The sequence below is a fragment of the Gadus macrocephalus genome, chromosome 11 (genome assembly GCF_031168955.1).
Source record: "Gadus macrocephalus chromosome 11, ASM3116895v1".
Classification (NCBI taxonomy): Eukaryota; Metazoa; Chordata; class Actinopteri; order Gadiformes; family Gadidae; genus Gadus; species Gadus macrocephalus.
In genome coordinates this window covers 7,774,958-7,787,337 of record NC_082392.1, presented here as the reverse complement: position 1 = coordinate 7,787,337, position 12,380 = coordinate 7,774,958, and the positions used below count along the sequence as shown (strand labels likewise).

General features: G+C 42.8%; 1 protein-coding gene across 1 annotated transcript; it reads right to left on the bottom strand.

Moving 5' to 3' along the window:
- Positions 1 to 5,945: 5,945 nt before the first annotated feature.
- LOC132466976 (killer cell lectin-like receptor subfamily B member 1B allele C) lies at positions 5,946 to 12,282 on the bottom strand. Its single transcript, XM_060063965.1, has 7 exons — positions 11,928 to 12,282; positions 11,162 to 11,254; positions 10,582 to 10,695; positions 9,953 to 10,054; positions 7,001 to 7,170; positions 6,775 to 6,869; positions 5,946 to 6,584 (listed from the first exon to the last, which is right to left on the bottom strand). Exons 1-7 carry the CDS (start codon positions 12,016 to 12,018, stop codon positions 6,443 to 6,445), a joined length of 807 nt encoding a protein of 268 aa, XP_059919948.1. The 5' UTR covers positions 12,019 to 12,282; the 3' UTR covers positions 5,946 to 6,442.
- Between the last annotated feature and the right edge of the window lie 98 nt (positions 12,283 to 12,380).

Here is a 12,380-nt window from a genome sequence, read left to right as displayed (position 1 = left end):
CATGTTTTGCACGTGAAAAGAGCAGCCAATAAGGCACTTTAGCGCGCTTTTTCAACCTTTGAGCCACGAGGGGGGGCGGTCGTGAAAGCAACGCCTCGCATTCCCCGTTCGTCAGCTACCAAAGAGAGGAACGTCTGCACCTCAATAGCTAACCACAACATGTTTTTTTCGGTTTGCCATATTCATGCTCCAGAGGGCACATCATCATCATCAGGGGCAACCTAGGGCACTCATTAATTTTTGTTCACGTGTCAAGGGCAGCCAATAAGGCACTTTCTCTCATTTTCACCACCATAGAGGGCACTTTAGCACACTTTTTCAACCATGGGAGCACCAGATGGGCAGAAGGGCACTAGAAGGGCACCAGACGGGCAAAAGAGCACTAGAAGGGCACTATAAGGACCAGACGAGCAGAAGGGCACTATCAGGGCACTAGAAGGGCACTGGAAGGGCACTGGAAGGGCACTGGAAGGGCACTAGAAGGACCAGACGGGCAGAAGGGCACTATCAGGGTACTAGAAGGGCACTAGAAGGGCACTAGAAGGACCAGACGGGCAGAAGGGCACTATCAGGGTACTAGAAGGGCACTAGAAGGGCACTGGAAGGGCACTAGAAGGACCAGACGGGCAGAAGGGCACTATCAGGGTACTAGAAGGGCACTAGAAGGACCAGACGGGCAGAAGGGCACTATCAGGGTACTAGAAGGGCACCAGATGGGCAGAAGGGCACTTGAAGGACCAGACGGGCAGAAGGGCACTATCAGGGTACTAGAAGGGCACCAGATGGGCAGAAGGGCACTTGAAGGACCAGACGGGCAGAAGGGGACTATCAGGGCAATAGAAGGACCAGACGGGCAGAAAGGGACTATCAAGGCACTAGAAGGGCACCAGACGGGCAGAAGGGCACTATCAGGGTACTAAAGGGGGCACTAAAAGGGCACCAGACGAGCAGAAGGGGACTATAAGGGCACTCATTAAGGCACGTCATTGAATTTTCTTGTTCTAGAGGGCACATCATCATAATTTATTGTATGAAGGAGCACCCTAGAGGGCACCTAATCATGTTTTGCACGTGAAAAGAGCAGCCAATAAGGCACTTTAGCGCGCTTTTTCAACCTTTGAGCCACGAGGGGGGGCGGTCGCCCCCCCCTGCCCCCCCCCCTGAGTCCGCCACTGACCCTCGAGCATCTACAGGGTAACTAAAGTAGCCAGATAATTAAGTGCCAAATGACAACACTGAACACGAAAAGTTCTGTAAAACACCATTCCTGTTTCGAATTATCGGCACCAAAATGGAATGGAATTGACAAGGTAATAGGGTAATAAGCCACATAATTTAATTTAATGGCAAGAAGTGACAAGTGAAATTGACAGCAATAAACATATCGACATGAAGATGTAGCTATTTTACATTTGCCGTCATCAATTATGACAGCACAGATGTGGGAAATTAATCAAGACTAAGACCAGTGGCGGGTGGTGATCAAAAATGTTGGTGGGGCACAGTAATAGACAGGGGCTCTGGGGTTCCCCACCCCCCCCCTAGATTTGATTTCCTGTATTCTGATGCATTTTGGGGATGGCCACTACCTATTTACCTACTTGCCATTCAGATTCATAGCCTACATCCTGACTTGCAGGGCCTGGACAAGCTTACACTGCATATACAGACCTACTTTATGGCCATTCCACCAGCCAGTGCTAATTGACCCATTGTTGTTATTCTGATATTGAGACAAATCATGATCACTGTCATATAGCGTCCATTTTTGGTGAGTCTCATTGTCTACTTCAAATGCAGTTAGAAATATGGGACAGTTGCTTCATTTTGTTTATATGCTACAGGCCGAAAGACTAAATTAATATGAAACTTACTTGCTCCACTGACTAAGATCTGACTAAGTTCACCGCAATCATCACCACCGCGGTTTACATCCCCCCACAAGCCAACACAGATACTGCCATATCCGAGCTGCAGGAGGTGATAAACAAACAACAACATCGTCATCCGGCAGCTGCTATCATCGTTCTCGGTGATTTTAACAAAGCCAAACTTTCCCGGGGCCTGCCTGAATTTAAACAGCATATCCACTTCCCGACGCGAGGAGACAACACCTTGGATCACTGCTACACTCCGTTCAAGGACAGCTACAAGGCTATCCCCCTGCCTGCATTCGGAAAGTCCGATCACGTTGCCATCTTCCTTCTCCCTAAATACAAGCAAAAGATCCTTAACGAAGCTGTGGTGACTAAGGAAGTAAAACGTTGGAATGACCAATCAGAAGGCTTGCTGCAAGACGCGCTTGACAACGCTGACTGGGAAATGTTCCGGGAGTCCTCCGACAACGTCAGTGAGTTTGCGGAAGTGGTCGGGAACTACATACACCTACTGGTAAATGACATTATACCATCAGTCAAAATAAAAGTTTTCCCAAATCAGAAGCCATGGGTAGATGGAACTGTCAGGGCAGCACTTTCAGCGCGTACTGCTGCCTATAATGTTGGGATTACTACGGGGGACATGTTGGACTACAAAGTGGCTGCTTATGGCCTAAGGAAGGTCGTAAAAGCTGCAAAGTGCCGATATAAGGACAAAGTGGAAGCCGACTTCATCGCTGGTGACCCCGCTAGTGTGTGGAAGGGCCTGCGAATAATGACAGACTTTAAGAACAAGGCCGGCTCGGTGTGTAGCTCTGACCCCTCCCTTGCTGATGAACTCAACACTTTCTTTGCACGGTTTGAGATGGAGAGTGAAGATCATAACTCAATGGCAGTCATGGCCGACATGTTTGGGAATAACACCAAACCCCCCTTCATAGTAAGTGAGAGTGATGTGAGGAGGGTGTTCAAAGGGGTAAATGGGAAAAAGGCTGCCGGGCCTGACCAGATCCCTGAAAGGGTCCTTAAATCCTGTGCTGACCAACTAGCTCCAGTGTACACCTGTACACCATGATCTTTAATACATCCCTGGCCCAAGCTGTCGTCCCATCTTGCTTTAAAAAGTCTATCATTGTACCGGTGCCCAAAAATAGTAAACCATCATGTTTGAACGATTACCGTCCAGTGGCCCTGACCTCTGCAGTGATAAAATGTTTCGAAAGGCTGGTGAAAAATTACATCTGCACCTCCCTGCCAAACTCGTTCGACCCCCTCCATTGAACATATTTCAAGCATACATAAATACATTACTTCTAGAATTATATCAAAGCTACAGCAAATACATAGCATTGGCAGAGATTCTTCCTCATAAAAATGAAACGCACTCCGTATCAGTAGAACCGTTTGGAGCTCTTCCTGTGCTGGTCTCCCGTCCGCAGGGTGGAGGACAGGAACGACCTGATGGTGCAGAAGATGCGGCGCTACATCAACGCCTTCGCCAAGGACGGCGAGGGTGGTGCCGCCGAGAGAGAGGAGGGGGAGAAAGGCGGCGAGAGTGGCGGCGGCCCGGAGCTCAGGAGCAACAAGCAGAGGAGGGGCTTCAACAAGGTCCACGCGGGCTGGCAGGCCATCCGCCGCAGCGCTCTGAGCATGGACCTGGAGCCCGAGTACGAGGAGGAGGGGCAGGAGGTGCAGGACATCCGATTCGTCTAGAACAGGGGGGCCCACACTTTAACGGCGTGCAAGCTACTTTAAAAATGAGCAGGTCAAAATGATCTACCTACATGGCAAAATGCTAGACACAGCGGCTGCTGGTAGCTAGTCTCAAGCCAATCAGTCATGGTGGAACGGTGTTTGCACTTAATAATCTTTATGTGGTAAAAGGACAAGCATAAATAAGTACAGCCAAATAATGCAGTCAAGGAAGTAGCACATTTCCTCATGTTTGGATACTTTTCCTTTGTGAGTAAGTTCCAAAATTGTCCATGAGCCCTGGATTGAAGCTCAATATCAGTTCGTACTATCAAAATCTCTTCCTCCACTGCAGACTTGTTCAGGTGAAACAGTGCTGCAATTTTTTGTGATTGAGTAAATCAACCTCAACATCTTCCCTAAATGGATAGCAGTCTTGAGAGTCTTGAAAAAGTTGGTCAAAGTCCAACAGACAATTTTCATCAATCCAGTGGTAAATGTCATAGGGATGCAATTCTTTTTTGTTGAAATGTTAATATCGACCGATCGACCGGTCGGTATTAGCAATCTACATATTTGGCACCCCTGGTCTAGAAGTAGAAGTAGCTTGTTCTCAGAAAGACTCGTGGCACGTGAAAACCCTCTGGCTGTCCTTCCCCCTGGTCCATCGCTACGTTAGAGCACTCAAAGAAGACGTCTATTTTAATTTTTTTTGTCTGTACACATAGCCATCGGTGCAGTTTAAGCAGCATTAGGCCATAGAACTGAATATATGTATTATTTTTATAGAAGTAACCGAGATATGCTGCGCTGTGTTGTGTGTGGACCGTTGTATGAGTTGAATTAAGTTGTATCTGATTGTGTCTGGTCACAGCTAAAACGGATGTGGAAGTGACTATTGCACTCGTTTTTTTTGTGTGTTTGTTATTGTGAGTGTATTTTTTGATTCTCTAGATGTTTGTTTTATAGTGGCCATGTTTTGTTTTGTATATTTGACCTTTTTTTTTTTTTTTATATAATATATATAAATGTACAATGACAATATAACCACTCTTAAATGAAAAGATGTCTTTATTTCGAAAATAGGCACAGGATACATCGAAAGCAAATATGCCAAAAAGTTGACTACTAGTTGAATACAATTAATAGTTGAATAATACTAAATTCAGAAGACGCTTAAGGTGTAAAATCAGAATAATGGAGTATCATATCACATTAATCCTTTGGAGTGGATTAAGTTTATTCTAATAAAAAAATAAGCACGGTATTAAAGAAGCTTTATGCTTTAAAATGCCCTTGAGTGAAAGAGTATGGTAGGAAATCAAATTCCTCATTTAGATTATCTGCATAGAAACATAAATTGAGGATATTCACTCAAACACAGTAGGCTAATATTCACTGCATGAAGCCTAGTCAGTTGGTCATACAGTGCTGGGCTTTGAGATAAAAGGATAGAGTTTGCCGCATCAATGACTTTCATTATACTTGTTAATAGCACTTCATATAAATGAGGATGAGACACAGGCCTATAGCTAGAAGAGCATCAGGAGCCCTAGGCCTTATAACGCCTCCTTCTGACAAATGAAATGGGCAAAAACTGGACATCTGGCACCTCGAATGTTGGCTTGTTCTCCAGGTGTCTTGCTCTCCAGTAAAGCACACAACTCCTTAGTTCCTGTAGGCAAATTACTACAGAGATAAAACAGAAAATACAGAGGTTTAGATCAACCTCAACATCTTCCCTAAATGGATAGCAGTCTTGAGAGTCTTGAAAAAGTTGGTCAAAGTCCAACAGACAATTTTCATCAATCCAGTGGTAAATGTCATAGGGATGCAATTCTTTTTTGTTGAAATGTTAATATCGACCGATCGACCGGTCGGTATTAGCAATCTACATATTTGGCACCCCTGGTCTAGAAGTGGAAGTAGCTTGTTCTCAGAAAGACTCGTGGCACGTGAAAACCCTCTGGCTGTCCTTCCCCCTGGTCCATCGCTACGTTAGAGCACTCAAAGAAGACGTCTATTTTAATTTTTTTTGTCTGTACACATAGCCATCGGTGCAGTTTAAGCAGCATTAGGCCATAGAACTGAATATATGTATTATTTTTATAGAAGTAACCGAGATATGCTGCGCTGTGTTGTGTGTGGACCGTTGTATGAGTTGAATTAAGTTGTATCTGATTGTGTCTGGTCACAGCTAAAACGGATGTGGAAGTGACTATTGCACTCGTTTTTTTTGTGTGTTTGTTATTGTGAGTGTATTTTTTGATTCTCTAGATGTTTGTTTTATAGTGGCCATGTTTTGTTTTGTATATTTGACCTTTTTTTTTTTTTTTATATAATATAGATAAATGTACAATGACAATATAACCACTCTTAAATGAAAAGATGTCTTTATTTCGAAAATAGGCACAGGATACATCGAAAGCAAATATGCCAAAAAGTTGACTACTAGTTGAATACAATTAATAGTTGAATAATACTAAATTCAGAAGACGCTTAAGGTGTAAAATCAGAATAATGGAGTATCATATCACATTAATCCTTTGGAGTGGATTAAGTTTATTCTAATAAAAAAATAAGCACGGTTTTAAAGAAGCTTTATGCTTTAAAATGCCATTGAGTGAAAGAGTGGTAGGAAATCAAACTCCTCATTTAGATTATCTGCATAGAAACATAAATTGAGGATATTCACTCAAACACAGTAGGCTAATATTCACTGCATGAAGCCTAGTCAGTTGGTCATACAGTGCTGGGCTTTGAGATAAAAGAATAGAGTTTGCCGCATCAATGAGTTTCATTATACTTGTTAATAGCACTTCATATAAATGAGGATGAGACACAGGCCTATAGCTAGAAGAGCATCAGGAGCCCTATGCAAGTGACGCCTCCTTCTGACAAATGAAATGGGCAGAAACTGGACATCTGGCATCTCGAATGTTGGCTTGTTCCAACATTCGAGGTGTCTTGCTCTCCAGTATAGCACACAACTCCTCAGTTCCTGTAGGCAAATTACTACAGAGATAAAACAGAAAATACAGAGGTTTAGAGGTTGGTGAAGTGGATGATGATGACTGTGTGCGTGTGAGTGTGTGTGTTATCCAGCTCGTTCCCTTAATAATCCCTTAATCAAATTAAAAGCACGCCTTATATCGATTCAATGTTTTATCTCCAGATGTAACCAGAGATCCTATGCTTTTCTTACCCTGTGTATGGGGTCCGGTTGTCCACCCATTTCCAACTCGTTTTGTATTGTAGGCCAATCCAGTGCGGTACTTTGATTTGTTGCGCCAGAGAATTCTGAAAACATCAAGTTACATTTTCATACCGTTGTTTATTTACAGATAGGCTGTAAGAGTAGATGAGGGCATTTCCAGGTTTGCTCTTAGAGGAGAAGAGGACATGGGAAAGAAGGAAAGCATTGATGTTACCTGGATGCGCAGCGCTGGATGCGCTGCGCTGTCAGAGATCACAGCCAGGTCCCCTGTTAGATTCTGGCAGAAGATCCTGCCTTCCTCCCAGCTGTTTCTCTCTTTGGACTGGTAGAAGCAGGAGCCCTCCAAGAACACCCAGTTGTCAGAACATCGCTGGCTGTCAGGGGCTGTGAGGGAAGAATAGACAGACAGAGAGACACACACGCGCGCGCACACACACACACACACACACACACACACACACACACACACACACACACACACACACACAGACACACACACACACACACACACACACACACACACACACACACACACACACACACACACACACACAGATAAGTACACAGAAATTGAATTGAGATGAGGATGAAAGAAGTACAATTTCTGAATAAATTGAGGTGTGCAGCCTGATGAAAAGAGGTGTCTAGTACCTGGTATATTTTAAATGTACAGTTGAGTGTCGTGGAGTAGTGCTGTAGTTTTATGGTGGTTATATGTGGCTTATTTTGTGTGTGGACGTTTCAGAGGATATTGTAGGTGGTTGCCAGGGTGCTCTGTATGGTTGCTAGAGGTGTCCTAGGGTTGATGTTAAGATGTTCCAGTTGTTTTCTCTAGTGTTCTATGTGGTTGCTAGGGCATTCTAGATGGTTTAGATGGTGTTCTAGGTGGTTGCTAGGGTGTACTAGATGGTTTCTGTGGTGTCAAGCGGGTTGCACTGACGTCAGCCCTGCTTGCTGTTTGGTCTCTCAAACTGTTAGGCCTACCCTCAATACAATAACTGTTCCTAATTGTGTCTGAGATGAATTGCTATGCACGTAGAGTAGGGCTAGAGGTCTCAACCACAAGCTTCGCTAATATCCTTTTCGTATAACTATTGTGCTGGAAAAATCCACATGTTGTTTCCTTTCCTTTTTATCATCTAAAGCTTTGTTTCCTATTCCTTGCATTGTCTTGCCACCATACCTTTCCTCAGAGTAGTCTAAAATTTAAATGTTAGCCTTTGTGTTTGGGGTAAACCGGTCACCAGGGAGCAGGCATCCCCTTATGCATTCTTCTGCTGGATGAGAACACAGGCAGCTCTGTGTCTTGGGTAAACGTTACCAGATATGATTATTGACATCTGCATTGTGGGGAGGATGTGAAAATGTTTAAATAGCTCTGTCTAAATGTATTCTGAAATTGTACGATTTCTATGTACTTATCTCTCTCTCTGTGTGTGTGTGTGTGTGTGTGTGTGTGTGTGTGTGTGTGTGTGTGTGTGTGTGTGTGTGTGTGTGTGTGTGTGTGTGTGTGTGTGTGTGTGTGTGTGTGTGTGTGTGTGTGTGTGTGTGTGTGTGTGTGTGTGCTAGAGAGGAGTCTAATGTATGCATGCATTAAAACACACACACACATAGTCTCACCTGACCCAGACGTAATATCTCTTATGGAAATTAAAGGATTAATGATAGTTTAGCTAGAAGAGCATTGCACACATTAATTTTAGTTTGATGATATTCGCTTGCAAAATCAAATAGCTTGTGGAAAAAAGATAGATTAGTCCTTTTTTAAAGACTGAACATTGGACAATATTTCACCCATTCGATCGCTGGGTGGTATTGTGTGGCACTCAGGGAAATATATTTGAAACATTGTCAAAAGTTTGAAAAATACCAATCTTAATTAAAGAGGCTCTTAATAAGATATTTAGAATAAGAAAAGGGGGATTAGTCATTATTCTCCTGGATGTAATTGTGTGTGTTTTATCTGTCTTAAACACACTAAATATACAGGAGTGTAGCAAAAAGGCCTAGGCCCTATACAACGGCAGTCTCTCTTACTCTCTTGATCCATGTATCTTAGTATCTCACAGTAGTCCTGCTCCAAATGCTGATCTGCAGTGCTCTCAGTTCTTTCCCTTTCCTCTTCTGACCACTCCTCGCCCTTAGAGCAGCCCTTGTTTCCCTCAATCTCTTCACCTCCCTCTTCCTCTATCATGTCTTCTTTCTCACTGTTGAAGCAGAGACCTCTCTAAAAGCATGAAGCATACAGGATTGATAACAGCCTCTTAACCTGCTCATAGCATACAATAGGCTACTTGTTGTTAATGTTGTTTAGCTCCTTTCCGTCTGAAGTGCCCCATGATTGCTTGAAATAACTTTTAGTTGCCACTATATGAGCTCACCTTGCCTCACATCGCCAGATACATCAGGAGATGAAGAGGGGCCTGCTGTTGTTCCACTCTCTGTGCCTGTTTCTGAAACTAAGGGCCATGGGTTTCAAGATGTTAAGCTTTGCTATTTTCTTTACCAGGTATTTTATTTATTTGATAGATATAATGTCACATGCCATTGTAGGTATAATGCTGATTAACTTATGTTTGTTTCTTTTTCTCTTTCCCTAGTTTCTTTTCTTTTTAGGGTTAGGCTGATTTCCCGTTCTCGGGGAAAGACACGACTATCGTTGTGCAAATCAGCGCTCCAGCATCAACAGTCACTCAACCCGTGATGAGCTGCGTCACTGTTTTTGGGAATCCTTGTGCAGTGGGAGAACATATGGCGCATTTCGTAAGGGGTGACAGTGAGCCTCCACAGTTTTTTATATGCAATGCTCAGTCACTCAAATATTTTATTCAGCCAATTTAAAGGTACTTGACATTAATTACTTAAATAAAATATTGCAAACAAAAAACTGCTTTTCATCCCAGGCTTTGAGGGCACTACCCCCCCCTGTTGTGGCCCTGCAGACAGAGTCCCACTCCCCTCATTACGACTAGGGATATACAAAATGTCCCTAAACAAATTAATCATAAAAGATAATACTTAATAGAATGAAAAAATAAAAAAATAGAATAAATAATAAATAGAATGTGTGTGTGGTGTAGTGTCATCGGTGAGTAGGATAGATAATAGCAGTTCAGCACACCTCATGACTGGTTTCTTATGTAAAATAGAAAAGAGGAGTACTCACATTTGGTGGTCGGAGTTTTGGGGTTCTTGAAGCAGGGAGACTTGGGAGACAAGGGAGGAACTGGGTCCCTCCATGGACCTGGGCAGACGAGGGTAGGAGCTGCTGCAGGACAGATGGGGCAGAAAACAGCAGAAGTGTTGTTTACTTTAGACTACATGTCCATTTAATGTAACAGCACCTATTTCAGATATGAACCGCTCTGCTCTTAATGTGTTGTAGGAAACAATTAAGAGTTACTATTTATAATTGCTGGGGGCGTGGCTTGGTGTCAGCTGCCAACAAGGAGGCGGGGCGGCTCAATCGCGGGGACCTATCAAGTGTGGGTGGTGAGCTTCATCAGTGATGACAATAAATAGGGATGCTTGATCTGCTCTCCCTCGAAGTGAGATGGGGTCGGGGCAGCAGTTAAGTGGAGACCGCCAGGCCTGGTTGTCTGAAACGGCGCTATTTCCCAATCTGAATATCATTATCCACTAAGCGGAACAACTTATGGGGCGGGTTCGCCACTTTATTGGCGTTGTTTGGTTTCAATCTTGCTCTCTTCCGATCCTTTTTGCTCCCCCTATTACAGCACCTTTGATATAAATGATGAATCATGTGAATATACAAACATATGAGGGTATGCTCACTCTTCCCATTCAGAATAAAGATGATGATGAGTTCGGCCAGACATATCACACCGAGGACAATGCACAAAGTCGGCAACACATTCCTCAGGCTCCTAGTTGGCTTGGTGGGTTTCACTGGCAAAGACATGAGAAGACAACAATAGTAGAGGAGAGGAGAGGAGAGGAGAGGAGAGGAGAGGAGAGGAAGAGGGGAGGTTAGGAGACGAGACGAGAGGGGAGGAAGAGTCAACAGAAGAAGAGGAACCGGAAGAGGGAACAGAATTAATGAACATAATTAAGAGGTTTTATAGCCACTTTATGACAAGGTCTGACGAGTTCTTTCTCAACTAAGTGTGTGTGTGTGTGTGTGTGTGTGTGTGTGTGTGTGTGTGTGTGTGTGTGTGTGTGTGTGTGTGTGTGTGTGTGTGTGCGTGTGTGTGTGTGTGTGTGTGTGTGTGTGTGCGTGTGTGTGTGTGTGTGTGTGTGCTCAATCTATATTTTCCTAGATTATTTTAAGAAATGGACCATAGACATAAATACACAATATTTCCACCATGATCATCAAGAAAATATCAAACATAACTCAGAACAGCTCTGGTACCTTCTGGCAGCTTCGGGCTGGGGAACACAGCCTCGGAGTAGATGTCATCAGCTGGGGCTTTCAGCTTGCAGTACTCCTTTGAGGCTTCTTTCGCTAGCGCCACAAAACAAACATTAATAATATTATAATTAAATATAGGTAAAACCAATAAATGCGTTATACATACTACGTACACGTAATAACTATTAATAATAAACAAAAGATACATTAATAAATTTCCCTTGGCCCCACCCCAAAATAATTTCTTCCTTATTCGCATTCTGCGTTCTTTTTATTTGAGATATATGTTTGGTTCGCTGCATATTGCTATTAAAATAAATAAAAACATGTGTGTATGTGTTATTTTCTTGTCCTATTATTCTGCTCCTGCTGTCACATCTTATTGAATGCACTGACTGGATATTACGTATCACCTCCAAATAAAAATATTATTAAACAAACATTAAAAGAGAATCTTTATGTATTACCTTTCTATTTTAATACTAAAATGCCTTTTTAACTTTCTATTTTACTCATTTCTTTGCATATGTTTTCTTTTACACATCTACTATTTTATTTTATTGTATGACAATGTTTATATTTGAAGCACTTTGAGTCTGCCTTGTGTATGAAAAGTGCTATATAAATAAAGTTGCCTTGCCTTGCCTTCCCTTTATAAATCTTCTTTAAATATGACAGAAACGTGATTGATTTTTGAATTTATTATGCTTATTTTGGACACTGTATTGCTTCATTCATAGGGTGAAACCTAGAGCCTTTGTCTTACCTTCAGTTTTGGTTTCCCGCTTTTGGTCACTCGGCCCAGCTCTGTCCAGAAGTCCTGCCTCCACCTCCACCTCCATCGCCTTCATCTCCATGACAACAATCTGAACTCTCTGCCTACCTGTTTAGCCTGAATGGACTCGTTAGTTTAGCTTTGAACCGTTGATGTTCATACCAATTCTTTCAAATCTGTGCGTTGAAACAATGTACTAAACAACGAGCCGGTCAGCCAAGAGGTCTCGGCCACTTCCTCTCCAATAACAAGTCGTCGCTTCCCCATTAAGAGGCGTTTTTATATCATCATTAAATAAATAATAATATTGACCAGTGCTTTGTCATGCTTCCTCATACATAGCTGATTATATTTAATAATGAGGAATTGGGGCATTTCTATGTATTAGTTACTGACTAAGTAAATAATATGTAACTAATGTTAAGACGAATTGCCCTACAAGGA

Coding starts and splice junctions, on each gene's coding strand:
- LOC132466976 (XM_060063965.1), bottom strand. CDS start 12,018: ATGGAGATGAAGGCGATGGAGGTGGAGGTGGAGGCAGGACTTCTGGAC. Junction 7,171..9,952: donor CAAAACTCCGACCACCAAAT/GTGAGTACTCCT, acceptor CTTCCCTCACAG/CCCCTGACAGCCAGCGATGT. Junction 6,585..6,774: donor AACCGGACCCCATACACAGG/GTAAGAAAAGCA, acceptor TTATCTCTGTAG/TAATTTGCCTACAGGAACTG.